A 21,923-nucleotide genomic window follows, 5' to 3' on the forward strand; every position below is an offset into this window, starting at 1 on the left:
ACATTGCCGTACATGTACGTAAGCTCATTTTGCTCATTTATGGGCTTTATAAATTTAGAAAAATATTATGCTTGTTAGTTGTTAATATGCAATAACACTGTCTCTTCGCAGAAAATATAAATGCTTTGATTATTGTATATCGATCTCTGAGACTTTATGAAAAGAGCAAGTAAAATTTATCATTCTGAAAAGTCTTGTAAAAGTGGTCCATCTGTGTTCTTTTAGATGATTTCCACATCTTTCAAAAAAAAAAATTTAAATTAACATCCTTGCCCTCATATTAATTAATATGCTCATATACAAAGCCTCATATATACTAATGCTAGTAATAAGGTCATGCTAGAGCAAACTTTAAAAGTTGAGACACACATGTCCATAAAAAAAAAAGTTATGTCCATATACGTGTTATTTAAGGATTGTTTATTTACTATTATATTATTTCTTTATTTTGAATTAACTTTTTTTATGTTCCATTTTCAATTTAATTGAGGTAGTATTAATAATTTAATTATGTACTTTTTACATTTTTAAAATTTTTAATTCTATTTAGCTTTTATTTTATTAGTTTCTTTTACTTTTCTGATTTTCGTGGGGGTTTTATTAAAAAAAATTAAAAGATTTTTTATTTTATTTCAATTTAGTTTTAGACTAGTTAACATTGAAGCTGCAGTCCGTAAGTTTTGCCTCTTTGTCGCCATCTCTGTTTGAAAACCTGCAATTGCAGCTGTCTGCGGAATTATCTTCCTTGCGTGGGTGTAAGGTTTGTATCTTGCACCTGGTCCAAGGAAGGTATCCAGTGGCGGATGAAGGTCTCTTGCGTGTTCGGTCTTTTCAGCGCGCAGAGTTATTCAATTTAGGAAGATAAAGTATTCTAGTTTCTTTTATCCTTACAGTGGGTTGTGCTCCAGCGTTGTCTCAGCCTCAGACGTCACGCCCACGGACCGTTGGCTGAATGTCTGATGCATATGGCACACAAAAGTGGAAAAAACTTCAGGAGTTTCGAAGTCGGCATCGGATTGGTTGAATTATACAGGATTTCCGGGAGACGTGTGTGTGGCGTTCTTTAACATTCCGCCTGGAACCAAGATGCCGTGATGCCAAACCCCCTCACGAAAGAATAAAGCCGCCATGTTTACAACTGTGACGACGAGCGCTTATCAGGATCAACTAAATGCTGGATTCTCAAAAGTATGAAATATTTAGTTCACGGCATAGAATCTTTCAAATATGTCTGAAAGTTTTACACACCGGTCTGTTATTGTGGTGACATTTCCACGCCCCGAAACGTGATGCTTAAACAAAACGAACTGTGATTGGTTGTTTGACATGTCAGTCAAACGGCCTCATGGGCGGGCCTTGGCCAATGAAAGCTGCCATAGATTCCCTCCGCCATAAAACGCCAAAAGAAGAAGACGACCTTCAGCCATTAATCAGGAGATTGTAGATAGTGTCAATGGTCCATTTGAAATATAGGTGGCGGTAATGCACTTAAGTCTGCGATCCACCGTAAAGCAACAAGAAGAAGATGATGACTTTCAGCCATCAGTCTGAAGGTCTGGCTACGCAAGACTAGCTCCGGCGCAGCTCCAGTGTGGATGAATCTAATGTTCTGAAGAGTATGTGTGGCAGTCAGTCAACGCACCGTGTGGATATTCATTGTACTTCGCAATCACAGATTCTAGCCTACTTCTTGGAATATATGACCTAAATAAGAATTTACCATATATTGTCATCTGAACAAATAAGTAACAAGTCTGCCACATTTGTTCTGACCAACTGAGGAAAATAGCATTACAATAAAAAGCGCTACCAATGGTGATTTAATCTAAATGAGCTCATATCACATCAAACCGTGCAAATTACTATTATTGTTATACTTTATTCTCAAATTATTAATGTTAATGTAGCGCCCTCACCACCTGGAGAGGGAAGATATTAAAGTCAATAAAGACACAGGACACGGAGCTGCTGCTTCACCTTCTGAGTCTGTGTATTGTTTTTGCATTGATGCAAATATTTCTGCATTTTCATACATCAATAAACATAAAACACAATAACATCTTTAGAAAAAGTCACAATATGCAGAAAAATAAGAAACTACTCAAATACAGCTTCTCATCAGGTACTATTTCCACCAATTACACATAATTTCAGTGAACATTTGGAATGCAATGTACATTATTAATACGTATTAATTTATGGCATCCAATGTCCACATATGATACTCAACCTAACATCTTAAAGGGGTCATATGATGCTTTTTTAAAGATCATTATTTTGTGTATTTGTGTAACAGAATATGTTGACATGCTTTAATGTTCAAAAAACACATTATTTTTCAAATACTGTACATTATTGTAAGTCCTCTATGCCCCGCCTTTCTCAAACGCTTCGTTTTCTACAAAGTCCCTCCTTCCGACAAGCGCAGTCTGCTCTGATTGGCCAGCTGACCCAGTGCATTGTGATTGGCCGAACACCGCAAGCACTCTTCAGAAATGTAACGCTCCTTACCATTGAGTTGTGTAGGGTGAGGCCAGGGGCTGCAGATCGCTCCAGACTGCTCGCCAGTTCATTGATGTAGATGTTAAATAACATTGGGCTTAAGCAACAGCCCTGTCTCACTCCACGCTCCTGGGAAAGATACCTCTCTCTCTCTCTCTCTCTCTCTCGCACACACACACAGTGCTCTCTCTCTCTCGCACACACACACACACAGCGCTCTCTCTCGCACACACACACAGCTCTCTCTCGCACACACACACACAGCCCTCCCCCTCTCTCTCTCACACACACACACACACACCCCTCTCTCTCTCTCTCTCGCACACACACACACCGCTCTCTCTCTCTCGCACACACACACACACAGCGCTCTCTCTCGCACACACACACAGCTCTCTCTCGCACACACACACACAGCCCTCCCCCTCTCTCTCTCACACACACACACACACACCCAGCTCTCTCTCTCTCGCACACACACACACAGCTCTCTCTCTCTCTCTCTCTCTCGCACACACACACAGTGCTCTCTCTCTCTCGCACACACACACACACAGCGCTCTCTCTCGCACACACACACAGCTCTCTCTCTCGCACACACACACATAGAAAACACTGTATCGGTTTCCACTGATTAAGAAATATTTTTGTTTGCTTGGGTGGTAATATTAGGTCCATTATATTAATAGGGAAGGGGGCCCAAAAATGTGTTTTTCTTACGTCACGAAAATAGGTAAATCCGGCCCTGCCATCTAATGTGTGTTTTGGCCATGTAATGTTGCTGAAATTAAATATGTTATTACCTCTGAATCAGAGCAGCGATCATGGAAGAGAGAACACAAGCAGACAGCGCTGGAAGCTGCTAATGCTCATCAGTAAATCAGTGGAAAATAAATAGAAATCATGATTCTGTCTGAGCTATGCATTTTAAAACGAACACTAACTAGTGTAAATGTAGCCTAACAGATGTGTAAACTGAAGACTATTTGAGCTTTATTAAAACTATTTTGCACTGATTTATTGTGTTGGGTTACATTTTGTTCCTTTGTGCAGTGGCTCAGGAGATGAGTCTTTGAGTTTGTATAAACACCAACCAGCTGAAAAATAAAACCAAATTTTTTTTTTAGATAATGTAATCTTGTTAAAATTGATTTCATAAAATTGGTATCGAAAAAAAAAAGTATCATTCAGGAACCGGTATCGAAGTCAAGGTATCGATATCGAAAAATTTTGAACGATACCCAGCCCTATGCACATTCAGCTTGTAACACTCCAAAGAGAAAGGAAAACTTGAAATCGCATCATATGACCCCTTTAACATAAGTACCATGTTCCAAATAATTATATCTCTTTATATACTATTTGAACGAACACATTCATTACACTTATTCATGTGAAACAACTGACTTCTATTTTCAACACTTTCACTTGAAACTTATAACTCTTATCTGTTATATTAACTGTCAAAACATTATATATCCGTAAATTCACTCCATTTTCACATTTCTGTAATCACGTTATCCGCCATTAACTTAGCATTCACGCGTGGAGCGCGTGGTACACATGTGGTTGAACCGAACTTTTAAACGTCTCCTTACGGACTACTTACACACTTTAGAGTATGACATTTGCCATTTTCACAGCATTGACATATCAAATGAATTTCCATGACAGTTTATACATTTCATACCTGGTGAGGGAAAATATTAAAGTCAATAAAGACACAGGACACGGAGCTGCTGCTGCTTCTTCTTCTTCTTTTGGAGTTTTATGGCGGTTGGCAAACAAACGATAGGTGCATTCCCGCCACCTACTGGGCTGGAGTGTGGACCATTGATGGAATAGGAAGAACAAAAAAAAAAAATAATAAAAAATTAAAAAATAAATAAAAATAATTATTAATAAAATTATATAATAATAATAGAAAGAAAAAAAATTTAAATTCTTCAAAATCCTGTTAAACAGATCTACTTTTTCAACCCCAACTTGATTTTGAATATGATAAAGATGTCTTTCTCTCACCTCCTTATTCCAAACTTCTTGCCATCTCATTTTTATTGCTGTTCTAATTTTAACCTTAACTTCTTCTTTGCTTAGTGGTATAATAATTTCTATCTACTGAAACCCCCTCAACATCCAGATATTTTTCTGCAGCCCTAATAATAATTTTAATCCTCTCAGTTCTACTCTCAGTTTGTGCTGAGCAATTCACTACCTCTGCCAAAAATGTAACAAATGAAATCTGATCATTTACCATAAGTTTTCAATTCATAGTTCCTCTTCTATGGTCAAATTCATTAATTGGAAGATTCCGTTCCATTCTTTCATCACTTTTAGATTTAGACATCTGAACCTTTTTGAGAGCCTCTGCATAAGTCAGACCTTCTGTCGCTCTCACATTTTGAACTTTCGCAGCTTCTTTCCTGTATTGACATCCCCCATAACCTGCACTGTAACCTCCATACTTCTGACAATTGTAGCACCTCAGTGGCGGAGGGATGTATTCTCTAACTGCATAACTAAGAAATCCAATGTATACTCTTTCAGGCATTTTATCCTCAAAATGCAGCATAACCGGAAGGCTGTCAACCCTTTCTTTGTTCCTAACACACTTAAGCCGTTTCACCTCTTTCACCACAGCACCTTTTACTCCTCCTTGGATCGTTTCAACAGACATATCAGTCGGTACACCATATATTACTCCTCTTACCCACTTCTTTCTTTCCATCACTGTGCATGTAACCTTCTGACCAAGCAATGTTTTTAGTCCGAGCGCTGCCTTTTGTTGACTACTATCCTTACATATTATCAGTAACTTACCATCCCTCAAATTTTTCGCGCATTCGATCTGTCCAATCGATTCCTTTATAGCTTTGGTAATTTTCAATGGATTGATTACACCAACAGCACCAGATGCAAACTTCAACATTACCTGATATTCTTCCTTCCTTTTTCTTATATTACGCTGCTCCTTATCACTATCAGTTCCTGAGATCTCACTCCAACTCTTCTTTCTCCTTTTTCGTTTTTTCCACCACTGACCAGTTTAAATTCCTCCCACCACTACCTTCCCCGCCAAACGCTTCATCTTCCATCTCCGAATCACTTCCGGAAACTACACTACTTCCTTCCATCAACGAACCAGTCACAGCCCAGTGTTGCTACCGTCTGCACCACGTTAATTCGTTTGTCAGCTCGAACTTTAAGTGGCCACTTCCCGCAACAAGAATTGAGTGTAGCTCTTCACCGTTGACATTCCATCGTTCTCTCAAAGGATGAGCATGACCGGTGCAACCGGGGGCCTATGCACCTTCTGTCCGGAGCTGCTGCTGCTGCTGCTTCACCTTCTGAGTCTTGAGCAGCGCGCCCCCCTCCTCCAACAGTTGAACGAGTCCAAAGACAGAAGTAATCGATCGTCCATACCAATCTCGGCAGGAGATATAAATCGTTATCCTCAAAGATCATACTCATACTCATACTCAGATTCATACCCAACATAGATCACACATTAATGACATTTAATTAATTATAAAAAAAATTCTTATGACAATAACGATATATTTAGGAAAAATAATTCTTGCATTTCTTTATTATTTGTAACCACTATATTAACAACATCAGCATTACGTGAATATGTGAATATAGTGTGTATTAGCGTGTAGATTTCCATTTCTGTACAGTCTAATCTCTAATTGTCATACCATTCGAATTTCATATTAAGAAATTATTTTAACCCAAAAAGCAAATTAAGCTCTCATCGAAACTGGTTACTGGTACACAAATCTTGTGTAATCCCAGGTTATCTGTAATCAGAAGCACATTTAAAACTAGAATATAATTTAATTTCATTCACATGTGTTTTCAACTCATAAACCTTTCTGGATTACAATCCCGCCATCAAAATGATATATTTAATTATTCCAGATGCTGTGAGAAAAGGCTATAAACGATCGGCCACCTGCAGGATCCTCACATGAGATAGCCTAGTCGCCGGGACAACTTCTTTATGTTTACAGACATGACATAATGATGCAGCGGCATGCTCGAATTTCCCGCGGAAACCTACCCGTACCACTCAAATTAGAAAACATTATTATAAGCTAACCGTTGTGAAACAGGCTAAAGTAAGGCGATAGTTTTGAACACTGGCTGGTTATGTACTTGTGTAACGGAGTGCCAGCGAGTAGGTGCTGTGCAGGTAAACCTCACTCCCCTGATCTTAGGGGACTGACGCTAGTGCCTGCAGTCTTTAGCCTCCTTGTTAGTGCGTCTGACACCCATGCCGGAGACCCGGGTTAGAGACCCACTCGGAACAAGAACAAGGTGTGACGGTGAGGACCGGGGAGAGAGGGGTTACATTGGTGCCATGACCTGGATAGGAGTGAGGATTAGGGGGATGAATGTAACGGAGGCCAGCGAGTAGGTGCTGTGCAGGTAAGCCTCACTCCCCTGATCTCAGGGGACTGACGCTAGTGCCTGCAATCTTTAGCCTCCTTGTTAGTGCGTCCGCCTCCAGTACTACAGCAATACTACAGCGAGAATAAAAGTTACGCCTTCTTTCTTTGCGTGAACATTTGGGCGGCGTTATGCAAATCTTCCCACATTGTGACGTAGACATGTGGGGGCGTGATAGAACGGGCCGTTTTAGGTAGGCGTGGTTGACTCTTAACTTTTATAAAGAATATCTCTTTGGATTTGAGACTTTAGTCTTTGCAACTTTACAGATCTTCTTTATGCACCAAGAGCTTGTAACACTCCAAAGAGAAAGGAAAAATTGAAATCGCATCATATGACCCCTTTAACCAAAAAAAGTAATGGACTGCAGCTTTAACAACACTGATCCATCTGCAACAGCTTTCCTCAAAGTCGGCAGAATGTCCCTGTGAGAAGTTTTCCCACCACTAGAGGGAGGCATTAGGCAATCTGAAAGGTCACGAGCACTATGGTTTGTGATATTTGGTCTGTAATCAAAGATATTTCTGTCCCTTACTATTCTGCCATGATTAGTGATGGTTAACTGACTCCTCCTCAGTCAGTCACGAGTGACCCTCTGCACTGACTCCATCTCTTCTGATCATCTTTTGCATTCTTAATTCATGATATAAATATATATATATTTTTAACTCATGGAAACTACTTGATCTATAAATGTAGATGTACAAACTGAATCGCGAGGTATTTTAAATCCAGAAAAAATGCCTTTTATTAAATGCCTGTTGTTCTCCGTTCCGCCAGCGAGGGCGCTCAGGCAGCGCGCACAACTGAACGGGCCAATCAAGAGCACCCAGCTGGAGTGACGCCACTTCCGTGACAGATTTATCAACAATAACAAAAGCGACGAGGAACACTTTGGCGATCAAAGTGCGAGTCTCCAAATAACATGACGTGGATAAACTGACGGTTAGGAGTTGGTTTGGATCACAGCGTCCTGTCCCGCGTCTCACTGAGGAGCTGCTCATTCAGTGTAAGACACTTTATGATGATGGAGGGATGTTTTCGGCTCAAGCCACCTCAATATTAGCTGAAGTATGAGCGTTCTCAGGTGTTGACTTACAAAGATACATTCTTGTTTCGTGTCTTCTAACATTTAGTCGTCTGTTTTGGTGACTGGTTCTGTCAGCTTTAATATATGAATCTTCGTGCAGTAGCTCAAGGGAAATTCATCTGGCACTGATTTAGTATGTCCTGGTATATTATAAAAGCACTAACCTTGTAAAAGGTTCCTTGTTTGAAAATGTACGAATGCTGGTTGCCATTTTTGTACTGCTTTTGCTCTACAGCTACTATTTGATATTATTTTAATTTGATAGGTATTTCTTAATTCGTATTAAATGTGCTGTAAAATGTAAAGACATCAGCTCTTTTTCTTGTAAGTTGATACCCAAAACGCTAGACTTTAATGAAACTGCTTTAGGCAGTGTATTGTCTTGGCAACTTTTTGTTTAACAAGTCAGCTATTGTTCTTTTAGTACTGTTATATGCACAGCTGTCGAAAGAGTGTTTACATGGTGTTGGTCTCTTTTTCGTGTTTCCCTTAAGAGCCTGTAAACCTGCTCTGAGTTGTAACAGCATTAAGGTTTTTCATATGCATATTGAGTGTGTTGGTTTGTTGAGGCAGATTAGTGTAGTTACAGCTGAAGGTGAATTGGTCATCTGTCCTTCTTGCTGACCTGGTGTCTTCTTTCTGCAGAGTGCTGTTATCTCTGAGAAGTGCCGTGAGGATGCTGAGCAGAGCCCAGTCTCTTTGCTGGTTTGCAGCCACATTTTCCGTTTGAGCCCTGACAAAGGACAAATAACTTTTGTAGTAAAAGTAAACCTTATTTTATGGCACAGCTGTGTCTTTGGACCTGTGAGGACAAATTGCGCAGCAGGTGACAGCATGTAATATTCTTGCTTCTCATATACATATCAGTTAATCAAGGAAAAACGTATTCAATATGCTTATTCATTAGTGGATTAACTTATTTTTGTTATAAGACAGTAAATGCTATTCTCAGTAAAGTCGGCAAGAACATGACTTTATTCAGCAGATGGTTAAATCTAGGCCAGTTCTGTTTAAAAATTGAACTTTTAGCCCAGAGGGCTGCAGCTTCTCACTATTTTTTTAACTGAACTGCTTGACACATGGGTCATGGCATGACACACTTTTTTAATAAATGATGGATGATGGAGGCACCCATACTGTAACTAATAAATGCTGTAAATACTTATATATTTACAGTATGTATTAGTTAAGTGTGTGTATGTGTCTATATATATATATATATATATATATATATATGTTTTTGAGACAGAAGGCCGCACCTTTATGCAGGCGATCAGTGAGAAGTACAGCCCGGAAAACTTCCCTTGCCGTCGGGGTCCAGGCATGGGTGTCGTGGTTGTGCCGTCTGGACATCAGGGATCACCTATGAAAGGTGAGGCTTGGGTTAGTTAAAAATAAGTTATGTAATGTTCCTTGGTGATTTTAGCGTTTCCTTTGGCAGCTGTAAGCTGTTGTTGTGTTTCATTAGTTATGTGGTCATTCTGCCTTCAGACCGTCTGAACCTGCCCAGTGTTCTGGTTTTGAATGGCTGTGGAATCAGTCATGCAGGAGAAGAGGGAGAAATCGCTGCCTTCTGTGCTCATGTAGTTGAACTTGATCTGTCCCATAACAAGCTCCAAGACTGGCATGAGGTGAGTTAGTTAGTCTGAGGATCGGAGGATCCACACTTTGATTTTCATCCAATTTCATATGCTGTTATACTTTTTTCTGGAACACAAAAGGAGAAATTTTTAAAGAATTGCTAAACAACCTTATGTTGTAAAACAGCAATTCAAAGGCTGTCAAGCTCCAAATACAAAAACAGAAAAAGCACCATAAAAATAGTCCATATGACTCATGCGCTGTATTGCTTTATGTGAGAAACTGACTGAAATTACTGATTTTATGATCTGTAAATATACAGTATTATTAATAAATAAACATACACTACTGTTCAAAGATTTGGGGTCAGTAAGATTTTTTTAAGGACAAATGTACCTTTATTCAGCAAGGACACATTCAATTGATCAAAAGTGACAGTAATGGCATTCATAATGTTATAGAAAATTCTGTTCATATATATATGTATGTATGTGTGTGTGTATGTATATTATACATTTTTATGTCCCTAAAATGTGTCTTTTAACCCTTTAATCTGTTCTAGATCAGCAAGATTGTTTCTAACATCCCGAACCTGGAGTTCTTGAACCTCAGCTCTAATCATCTGAGTGATGCAGTCTTGGAGCCGGACTGCGCAAAGGCCTTTTCTAGCATCCGCCGCCTCGTTCTTAACAATACCCAGGTGTCCTGGGACACAGTGCACACATTCACACAAGAGATGCCTGAGTGAGTCGCATTTTAAACTCTTGAGGTTTTTGTAGTTTTGAAAAAATATAGACTGATATTATGTATTAACAGTTACTAGTTGTGTACATGTGTGGTATTGATTGCTCTGGCCAGATTTTTGACATTATGGTATTGATTTTATATATTTTTTTCACATTCAGAGTATTTTATTGACTGTGTATGTGCAATCTTGCATATCTCTTGCATAAATTATTCAGTTATCATTTCTTTTCTTTGTACCATCATCATGACACTGTTGATTCTCATGGGATCATTCACTTTACCTTGTTACTGTATTGAGCTATAAATGATGTTTGAGAGAATTCACTCTGAATTAATTCAGTGGCTTTCAGATAACATTATGGCCAGTGAGAACAACTCTTTTCTTGCTTTAAAGTGAACCATCAGACTTTATGAAGGTGCCTCTGGTATGACAGCTCTCCACTAATATTGATCTGTTTTGTCCAGACTAGAGGAGCTGTTCCTGTGCCTTAATGAGTACACCACTGTGACACCGGCCGCCATGCCCTTCCCCACACTGCGTCTGCTTCACATCACAGATAACAGCCTCCACGAGTGGAGTGAAGTACGAAAATTCGGCTCCATGTTCCCTGCACTGGACACTCTGGTCATGGCCAACAACTACCTGAGCTCCATTCAAGACTCGGGAGAAATCCTTCAGCGGCTCTTCCCTAACGTTCGAAGAATCAATCTGCACAACTCAGGTATCATCGTGTTTGTGACAGTTGCTGGGAAAGCTTCTAAATAATCATAGTATGTGTGTAATTGTCTAATTATTACTATTCTAGTACAGTGTAATTACATAAACCCAATAAAAACTTCATTTTTATCATTTTTGTGAGTCAGGGCTTAATCGATGGGAGGACATTGAGAAGCTAAACTTTCTGCCCAAACTGGAAGAAGTGAGGTTGCAAGGCATTCCTCTACTGCAGGCTTACACGAGCATGGAGCGCCGTAGTCTAATGATAGCCCAGTAAGTCCAATGTATCTTACATTTATATTTACATTTAGTAATTTAGCGGACGCTTTTATCCAAAGTGACTTACAAATGAGGACAATATATACACACACACACACACACACACACACACACAAAGAAAAACAACTAGATAGAATAGAAAAAAATAGAAAGCTAGTGTTTGTTGTTTTTTTATAAAAAAAAGAAGATAAATAGATAAAGTAGAATTAAAATAGAATAGAAAGTGGTAGAGGGTCAAATAAAAATGGAACAGATGTGTTTTTAGTCGTTTCTTGAAGATGGCTAAGGACTCAGCTGCTCGGATTGAGTTGGGCAGGTCATTCCAGGGATGAATGTGACGACAGAGAAAATAATTGGCGAATTTTCATTTTTTGGTGAACTCTCATTTTAACCTCATTAGAAACTGATAGTAATGTAGAAATGTTGATGAGAAGATCTCATTGCTCCCGCCTGCAGACTGCCATCAGTGACCTGCCTGAATGGGAGTGTCGTGACGGATGCCGAGAGAGAAGACGCTGAGAGATTCTTCATCCGTTATCACTTGGATCATTCAGAGGAAGAGCTGCCCCATAGGTATCTTTTAGGCATGAACACTGTAGTACAGACCAGTGGTTCCTAATCCTGGTCCTGGAGAACCCCCAACACTGCATGCTATTGATGTATGTCTTTTCTGACACACATATTTGAGGCCTTGGAGTCTTTACTAATGAGCTGATTAATTGAATCAGGTTTGTTTGATTAAGGAGACATCTAAACTGTGCAGTGTTGGGGGTTCTCTAGGACCAGGATTGGGAAACACTGGCGTAGACCATTTAGAACCTTATTAAATAGTTCTTGGACTCACATCATGTCTACACCAGATGCAAGCGATGCAACTAACCACAATAGTGTATACTTGCAGTGCGGCGCGATGCGACAAATCGGCAACCATAAACTGGTGCCCCATTCTATTTATTATGTACTCGATGCGCTTGCTCTAATTCTAAGGGTGTGTTCACACTTGTCATGTTTGGTTCGATTAAAACGAACCCTGGTGAGATTGCTCTGTTAGTGCGGTTTGTTTGAGTAAGTGTGAAAGCTGCCATCCGAACCCTGGTGAGCACCAAACAAGCGGACCGAGACCGCTAAAAAGATGGGTCTTGGTCCGCTTCCAAACTAACTCTGGTGCGGTTCGAATTAAATATGAACGCAACACGGACCAAACGCTTCTAAACTAACCAAAAACAGGAAGTAATGAAAAGATGTGATGCTATGCGACATGATTTAATGACGCGGAATGAGCGGTACCATCCAAAACAAAATGAGCAGAGGGCAAACGTGGAGCAACGAGGAGGTAAAGTGCCTTTTATGAACGCTTCGTGAGTTCGCAGGTGGTGAAAATAAAATTATAAGTACATGCAGCAATGAGCGCGCTTAGTCCAGCAGACGGCATTATGTGTGTTCGACTTAAAGCGGTGCTGAGCAGACCGATCAGTGAATGATACTTTGATGTCATACACCGATCGGTCTGTGCAGCACCGCTTTTAAGTCGAACACAGCTTTTGTTTGGGGTATTCGGTGAGTTCCGACGCGAAATATATGTCATTCAACCTGACCAATCAGGTTGTGAACGCATCACTGTGCCTTTAGGTTCGGTATAGGTTTGCTGTCAAAAATGCCAGTGTGAACGCTCAGCGGACCAGGACCAATTGTATTGTTTTCATTTTTGGTCCGGACCAAATGAACCAAGAGAACCAAACTACAAGTGTGAACACACCATAACACACGTGGAAAAAGGACAAATTGATTTGCAATCACTTGGTTGCGTCAAGTGTAGACCGCTTTTAGCTGTTTAAACAATGGTCAACAACAGTTGCATCTGGTGTAGACACAGTATCAGGCAGCGCTATTCTTTAAACTGTTGGTCTGTGTACTCATAAAGACAGATGCCTTTGGGTGTTGCCAAAAATGTTAAAAGTGTGCCTTGAGATACATACATTTCATTCCATTATCTTGTGGTCTGTCCAACTGTTTTTGAACACATTCAGCATAAACATGGTCTGGAAACATTCTGTAATTACAATCAAATAGTATGTTTTTTTATGTTATAGGATTTTGCTTTATTTTAATGCAACTGACTTTGTTTTACGATACATACTCCATATATGACAATTTTGTAAGAAGCATTATTTAGACCAGAAACACACTCTAAGTATAATTAATTATTAAAGGATTAGTTCACTTCTGAATTAAAATTTCCTCATAATTTCCTCACCCCCATGTCATCCAAGATGTTCATGTCTTTCTTTCTTCAGTCGAAAAGAAATTAAGGTTTTTGAGGAAAACATTCCAGGGTTTTTCTCTATATAGTGGGCTTCAGCGGGGTTTACTGGGTGGAAGGTCCAAATTGCAGCTTCAGTGCAGCTTTAAAGCGTTCTACACGATTCCAGACGAGGAATAAGGGTCTTATCTAGCGAAACGATCGGTCATTTTCTAAAAAAGGATAAAAATGATATACTTTTTAACCTCAAACGCTTGTCTCGTGTAGCTCTGCAATGTGCATGCATACGCTGTGCAGTCCCATTCGAAACAGTTAGGGTAGGTCGAAAAACTCCCATCTCATTTTCTCCTCCAAAATCGTCCTACATCGCTACAGAAGTGCCGACTCAGTGTTTACAAAGTGAACGTGCAAAGAAGGTCAAACGCCCTTTACAAAAAATGGTAAAACAGCGATGTAGGACGATTTAGAACGATTTTGAAGTTGGAGGAGAAAATTAAATGGGAGTTTTTTGATATACCCTAACTGTCATGAACCGGAATGCACAGAGTTCACGCAGAATTAGACAAGGCAAGTGTTTGAGGTTAAAAAGTATATAAATTGTCATTTGATTTTAGAAAATGACAGATTGTTTTGCTAGATAAGACCCTTCTTCCTCGTCTGGGATCGTGTAGAACGCTTTAAAGCTGCACTGAAGCTGCAATTTGGACCTTCCACCCACTGAAGTCCACTATATAGAGAAAAACCCTGGAATGTTTTCCTCAAAAACCTTAATTACTTTTTGACTGAAGAAAGAAAGACATGAACATCTTGGATGACATGGGGGTGAGAAAATTATGAGGAAATTTTCATTCAGAAGTGAACTAATCCTTTAAATAAAATGTATTGTTTATTAAATAATTATAATATAATTTAATGTAATTATTCTTCCTATTGTAAATAATTATACGCCAGATTTGTTCACACCTAGTAAAAAAATATTTTTTCTAGGTGTGAATAAAACAAATATTTTTCAATTACGTTTTACAAGTAAATACCATTACAGTCTTTAAAAAATCACATTTACTTCATTGTGCTACTTGTATTTATTTGTAAAATGTACTCGTAATTTCTCAGGTAAAATTGTTCCAAAGACAGTTTTTTTTTAGTGTAGCTAAAAGTGCTTGCTTTACAGTATTTTGACTTTTTAAGTAGGAATTTTGGTTTGCCCATGTAGTGAAAGGCTGAATTTTGTTTAAGTATTTGCATTTCGCTTTGGAGATATCACTGCTTGGTGACCAAATATGGGAAACTGGCTCCTCTGGCTGAGATCGACCTGAGACCACGTTGCCTTGCCCAAGTGGAGGTGCGCTATGAAGACAAAGTGGAGCAGGTGAGCATCCGTTTGGATCAGACCGTCGCAGGGCTGAAGAAGCAGCTGAGGACTGTTGTGCAGCTCCCCACCAGCAACATGCGCCTTTACTACATCGACAAGGGTTCTGCCTTTGGCCCCGACGAGTTGAAATACAGCACACGGGCCTTGCACTCTTACAGCATTCAAGATGGGGATGAGATCCTGGTAGTTCCCAAAACAAAATAACCATCTTTCTTCAGGATCACAAAAAAGCTATATTTAAATAACTAAATCCACTTTGAATTAGCGCCATCTAATTTCCACAGAGTGAATGGGACTGTCTTTCAGGGAAAAACTTCCAGGATTTGCTGGGGCTTTAGTTCGGCACATAAGAAACACTGTGTGCACCTTTGGTTTTGTTGCTGTTATTAAAGGTTTTCTTTTTGTCTTCAGACTTCACGAGCACCCCTGTATTTTCAAACACCTGTTTCTTCAAGAATAAAGCACAGCACAGGGCTCTGGCAGCCCAGGATGTGCTTTTTACAGATTTTAAGACAATCACCCATAGCTGAAAGAAAATGTTGCACTGCACTGATGTCTTAAAGATGAAATCATGGATATCCATTGCCTGCTGATGTGTGTTGTATGCTGTCAGCTGTTAATTACATGCAAAAGACTCTCAGGCCTTATATATTATATGGGCAGTGCTAGATTCACATGAGGAAAGATTTGCAAAGCATCTTATTCACAAATGTTTTTAAATGTCCAGTTCAATTTTATAATCTGATTGAAGAATCCAGAAGGGAATTGCGGAGTCGCATGCATTTGCTATTTAATGTGGGATTTTTTTTTTTTTTTTTTCCTTTTGAATATTTCTGTTAGTACTTTCTCTGCCGTTTTGGAAGTGGGCACTCAAACTTGTACCTCCAATGCAAAGCATATGCTGAGAAAAGTGCTTATCTTCATTTCAATTGTATCCATATTATGGAGTGTGTTTATTTTGATATTTTACTCGCAGAATAGTGAGATCTGTTAAGTGACAAAACATCAGTCCACCAAAGATTGTTATGATTACATACACGTATTATATATAATATGATTATTCACAGTATTTATTATTGATTTACTAATTGGTGTTATTTGTTAAAAACAAAACAAAACAAATCAATAGCAAACCAATCAATGTGTATGACTCTATCTGGCCAGCAAAACATAAGCGGGAAATTTGGCTCCTATGTTAATTTAAAAGAATAGTTAACCCAAAAATTAGAATTTTTTGAAAATGTACTCACCCTCAGGCTGTCCAAGATAAAGAGTTTGTTTGTTCATTGGAAGAGATTTAGCATTACATCACTTGCTCACCAACGGATCCTCTGCAATAAATGGGTGCCGTCAGAATGAGAGTCCAAACAGCTGATAAAAGCATCACAATAATCCACAAGTAATCCACATGACTTCAGTCCATTAATGAATGTCTTGTGAAGTGAAAAGCTGCATGTTTCTAAGAAACAAATTCATCAAGGCGAAATTGCTTTCTCCAGTGAAAAAGTCCTCTCATCTGTATCAAAAGAGATGTGCATATTTCTTTCCTGATTCTGACAAGATTACTTTTCAAGCACCATTTATAAGTGAAAACAGTCCAAAACATTTCTAAACTTAATCCATGGATTTTAATGTGAGAGGATAACAGGGGATGGACGATTTGAGTCATGTGGATTATGTTGATTATTGTGATGTTTTTATCAGCTGTTTGAACTCTCATCCTGACGGCACCCATTCACTGCAGAGGATCCATTGGTGAGCAAGTGATGTAATGCTAAATTTCTCCAAATCTGTTCATTTATAATTTACTCTTGTTGATCCAAACCTGTATGACTTTATTTATTCTAGGGGGCATAAAAGAAAATGGTTTTCCATACCAAAATGGAAGTCAATGGTAACAAAAACTGTTTGGTTACCAACATTCTTCAGAACATCTTTTGTGAAAATCATACAGATTTGGAATGTAAGTAATTGATGACAACGTTTTCATTTCTGTGTTATTATTCGTTTAAAAACACAAATGTTTTCTTCTTTTTTTTAAATCCTTTTAAAGATACTGCAGCTTGACTAAAATGTGTGTTGAAATGTGCAATGCAAGACTGTTTCCTTACAGTGCAGAAAGTGACAAGTTCATTCTACAGAAGTTATAGGATAAAACCAGCAAATTATTTATTTATACCTGGTACATCAATCAAATCATGCATGAACCTAATTTGCTTGTCATACTTGATTCAACAAGGGGAAAAAAACATGTTTAGCGACTGAAACTGGTGAAAACCTAGTTTGTTGTATTTTTTATTTCATATATAACATGATAGCATGATTTGAAGGATGGACTGAATGGAAAAGCACTGAGATCCTTTCGGCATCACTGTCAGTGTGCCATGTTACGCTGACACTCGCAAATGCTTAGGTTAGTAGTAGATTCGCTTTTCTCTTATGTACTGATAGATGTATGAAATGATGTGAAAATGTTGAAGGCTTGAAGCATTGCTCATTAAACATTTCGGGTTTCTCGTCGGTAAGAAGTGATCTTGAATTAAGTTGTAATTCAGAATTTGGAATTAGTTTTTACATCATTTTATAACCAAAAAGTGAAATGAGTAGATAGTCAGAGATTTAATAGTGACTTATATGAATATAACTTAAACTGAAGTGGAACATAAAATGTTAAAATCAGCTTGCATATTTAAGGGTTGTTGTTTGGTCGGAGGAAGAAAGTTGATAAAGATGAAGATTCTAGCATCCTCTATGCCTTTAACACTCTTTCTGCCTTTATCTGCAACCCCTAATCAAACATTAAAGCAGAATGAAGTACTGTTTTTTTTCTCCAGAGTTTTCCCTTTTAGAGGATTGATATTTGATGTTCTGTGCCCACACAGGACATGCTATTGATATTAGGGTTTTGCATTTGCATAATTAATTTGGTTTTTTTCCTATATGTATGCATTATTGATATTCCAATTTTGCGACCTTGAAGGTAATGCCACTTAAACTGTGACTGGCGCATATGAAGTGTGAAGACAAAAGTTCAATTTACCACTGTACCACTAAAGACAATGTTTACCACGTGAAATTTATTTAGCAGACATTTTTCAATCATTGTGACTCACAGTACACTATTGTTTATATCCTGATTTTTGTTAGGATATTATGCGTAGAATTGTTTCTCAGTAAGCATTATCTGTTGTACATTTGCAGTTCTTATTCTTCGGTTAAAGTTAATTTGTAAAGGGTGTGTAAAAGGCTGTTAAGCATCAAAGGGATGATAATTCCAGAGAGTCATTTATCTAATGGATGCATTAGGCCTGTTATTGTAATAAACACTTACATACTGCAAGTTGAGCTGCACACAGTCACACCATTAATGTGTTACAATTTTAAAATCAGATTTGACTGTGTTATACCATTGATTTGCCAGCATATGTGCACAATAATGTATCTATGTTTGAAAGTTGAATAGACTGGGTCAAAGGCTAAGGAAAAATAAACTTGTCTTTTACTGACTGTCATTATAGTGTTAATATAGTATTTTTTATATTATTTATTGATTTTTGAAATAACATTTATTTTATAACATTTTATTTTTATTATAATTATATATTTTATAGATTCTAAATATTATATATTTAGCCTTATTTTTACTTAAAGTAATATTAGTACTTAATTTAAAAAAAAAGTTTTTCATATGTTTCATTTTATTTGAGTTAACTAAATCGGTTAATGGTTTTAGTTAACAACATTGCTGTCATGGCCATTTTTCCCCCGAATATGTTTAAAGGGGGTCATATGATGCTATTTTAAAGATCATTATTTTGTGTATTTGGTGTAACAGAATATGTTGACGTGCTTTAATGTTAAAAAAAAAACACATGTTTCAAATACTGTACATTATTGTAGGTCCTCTCTGCCCCGCCTCTCTCAAACAAGTCGTTTTCAACAAAACCCCCTCCTTTGACAAGTGCAGTCTGCTCTGATTGGCCAGCTGAACCAGTGCATTGTGATTGGCCGAACATCACAAGCCGTGGTTAAAACAGCTGACGTGCTATTTGACAGGCAGTTCACTCTCCTGTGATGTGACCCTGTTCCCCTCACACACACACACACGATGCGTTACTCCGCGCTCCGCAAAACTCTGCATTTGAACAGTCAATAGCAAATACTTAAACTAGTAACAAAACATACGTACAGTCGCTGATTCAGAAGAGCCAGATTGTCATAGCAAAGTCGGAATTGACCTTTTTTTTTTTAGAAATAGCCTTTGCACAGCCAGCCTTGTACTCTTCTAGGTTCAAAAAACTGTCGTCCATAAAATGCCTTGTACAAATTCGAACATCTGGGTTGTGCTGTTCTGTTGTAAATAAACCTTAACCAATGATTCTTTGCATCTAAGGCCAAATAAAGTGCTTTTGCTTTCGCACTGAAACACACCGTCTCCCTGACATGGCTGCATCAGTACTACTGCTGTTCCTGAAACCATGCCTTCTTTCTTTGCGTGCACATTTGGGCGGCATTATGCTAATATTTCCACATATTGACGTAGACATGTCGGGGCGTGTTAGAACCAGCCGTTTTAGGTAGGCGTAGCTGATTCTTAAATTTTATAAAGAATATCTCTTTGGATTTGAGACTTTAGTCTTTGCAACTTTACAGATCTTCTTTATGCACCAAGAGCTTGTAACACTCCAAAGAGAAAGGAAAACTTGAAATCGCATCATATGACCCCTTTAAAGTGATTTTGCTTTTAGTTCCACACTCTAGCATATTTCTGCTTAGCATTGTTTCATAAAATATGAATATATAATATGTGTACATCATTCTGCCTAACATTTCCTTTTGTGTTCCATGTGAGAAAGAAAGTCAAACAGGTTTGGAGCAACGTGAGTAAAATTATACAGATTTTTTTTTCTTCTTTGGTGTATAATCTATCCCTTTAAAGGGGTCATATGATGCTGATAAAAAGAACATTTATTTTGTATATTTGGTGTAATGAAATGTGTTTATGCGGTTTAAAACGCACCAAGATCTCTAATCTCAAAAGTGTTTATTCCCGTCGCCAGGGTGACGGTGTGGGCGGTGGTATTTGATGACGTTCGAGAGCAGAATTAACCAATCGGATGAAAGAAACGCTCTCCGACGTCACCGTTAAAGTGCGCGACCGTTTTTTGACTACAAGTCAAGAGCTTGGAATATTACAAGGACAGAAATAACCAAAATGCCTCGGTTATTATTTATATTTTGTTGAAGAGCATCAGTGAACTATCGTGTATCGGCTGCAAGAGTTCAAAGTGGCTTGCCTGGAAGTCTCAGTCACGGTGGGCTCTTCCCTGAAGGAGCGAGGGGAGAGGAGGATGGTCTCGCTCACTCCGGTGAGTAATGCTATGAATGCTCGCACTGCACATTCTCGCTTCGCCGTTCCCACTGATTTACTCGATTCGGAAGCTTCTGGACGTTTCACTAATTACATAACATCGGCTGGCGAGCTGTCTTGTGTATACGTGTATGAAATGACACTGTTCTGCAGCGGTAAAGCGCGAGTTAGGTCGTTCATTCTTCAGACCCAGTCCTGCAGATTGAATGTATTCATATGAATACGAAGTCTTTTTGTTTTAAATAAATGTTTGGTATCTTGTACGTCAGTCTGGTGCAGTCTCTCTTTTTAAGGTAATAGTAATATAAACGTGACATTTATTCAAAGTGCTCGGGTTATATTTTGTTTATCCAGTACTTAGGGAAGTTTAGTGATGTAGCGCTGTACAGTGCAGTTCGATCACGTGACACGCTGCTGTAGTGCGGGAGACTGGGCAGTGTGTAACATTTTGTTACCCTCTTTTTGTTTTGGCGCTGTCTTAAACCTTGATTTTCCCTTATTTGTCTGCTTCTAGTTTAAAGTAGTTTATAAATATACTACTTATTCATAAAATGTGTAAATTAGTGTCATGCAGCGTTGTTACAACCTACCCCACCATCAGGATCAATTGTAACAGTGTTACGGTAACAAAAAAGCACAGAAGTGAAATAATAAGATTGAACAAATTCAAACAAAATGGGATTCTGGCATTTGCCACAATTATGAGATTATAGGTCCTTAATATTTTACACAGATATATGGAGGTTAAACTGATGGTGTTATAACTCATCAGTTAATTTTACAGCACCCCAGTCTCTCCTATAACGTCCAAGCCAGACTTGTTAAAGTCTCAGCAGTATTTTTTTCTTAAAACTTACAGGTAGCCTGCATTATAATTTAGTTGTTACATAAGCTATCAAATCTAAGTATGTTTGTTTTAGTAGTATTACAGTAAGTCATGTGGGTGTGGATGGTTACTTACATAAATTACAAACTCCCATAATTACTAAATTATTAAACTCTCCTCTGATGATTCTCAACAGTCCCATATTTATCCTGACTGACTTTTATTGACCTTTGAATGTAGTATTTTTAGTACATCTGTTCCTCAGTTATTGGGATATTAAAGGGATAGTTCACCCAAAAATGAAAATTTGATGTTTATCTGCTTACCCCCAGGGCATCCAAGATGTAGGTGACTTTGTTTCTTCAGTAGAACACAAACGAAGATTTTTAACACAAACCATTGCAGTCTTTCAGGCTTAAATGGAGGTGAATGGGAATCACGGCTTTGAGAGTAAAAAAAAAACCATACACAAACAAAACCAAATTAAACCCTGCGGCTCGTGACGATACATTGATGTGTAAAGACACAAAACGATCGGTCTGTGCAAGAAACTGAACAGTATTTATATAGTGTTTTACCTCTGATTCACGGAATCTCCGAACTGTCCTGAGCGGCGGCGCGTCCTCCTGAGCGTGTTCTCAACAGCAGGCGCGTGAGGCATCTTCTTGCATTACCGCCACCTATCTCTCAAATGGACCATTGACACTCTATCTACAATCTCA

At 38.5% G+C, this 21,923-nt stretch overlaps 2 protein-coding genes across 2 annotated transcripts in view; both read left to right on the forward strand.

The window, feature by feature from the left end:
* Positions 1–9,161: 9,161 nt before the first annotated feature.
* tbcela (tubulin folding cofactor E-like a) lies at positions 9,162–15,474 on the forward strand. Its single transcript, XM_016273572.1, has 8 exons — positions 9,162–9,185; positions 9,293–9,419; positions 9,539–9,678; positions 10,191–10,372; positions 10,841–11,097; positions 11,240–11,366; positions 11,829–11,945; positions 14,890–15,474. The coding sequence occupies exons 1-8, from the start codon at positions 9,162–9,164 to the stop codon at positions 15,206–15,208; spliced, it is 1,293 nt and encodes a 430-aa protein (XP_016129058.1). The 3' UTR covers positions 15,209–15,474.
* Positions 15,475–20,098: 4,624 nt separating this feature from the next.
* The window catches only part of usp2a (ubiquitin specific peptidase 2a), a 43,361-nt gene continuing 41,536 nt past the window's right edge, over positions 20,099–21,923 (forward strand). The window contains exon 1 of the mRNA XM_016273521.1: positions 20,099–20,373. The gene's annotated coding sequence lies outside the window, so the exon portion shown is untranslated. The remainder of the gene's footprint in view (positions 20,374–21,923) is intronic.

The sequence above is a fragment of the Sinocyclocheilus grahami genome, unplaced genomic scaffold (genome assembly GCF_001515645.1).
Source record: "Sinocyclocheilus grahami isolate Dianchi unplaced genomic scaffold, SAMN03320097.WGS_v1.1 scaffold79.1, whole genome shotgun sequence".
Lineage (NCBI taxonomy): Eukaryota > Metazoa > Chordata > Actinopteri > Cypriniformes > Cyprinidae > Sinocyclocheilus > Sinocyclocheilus grahami.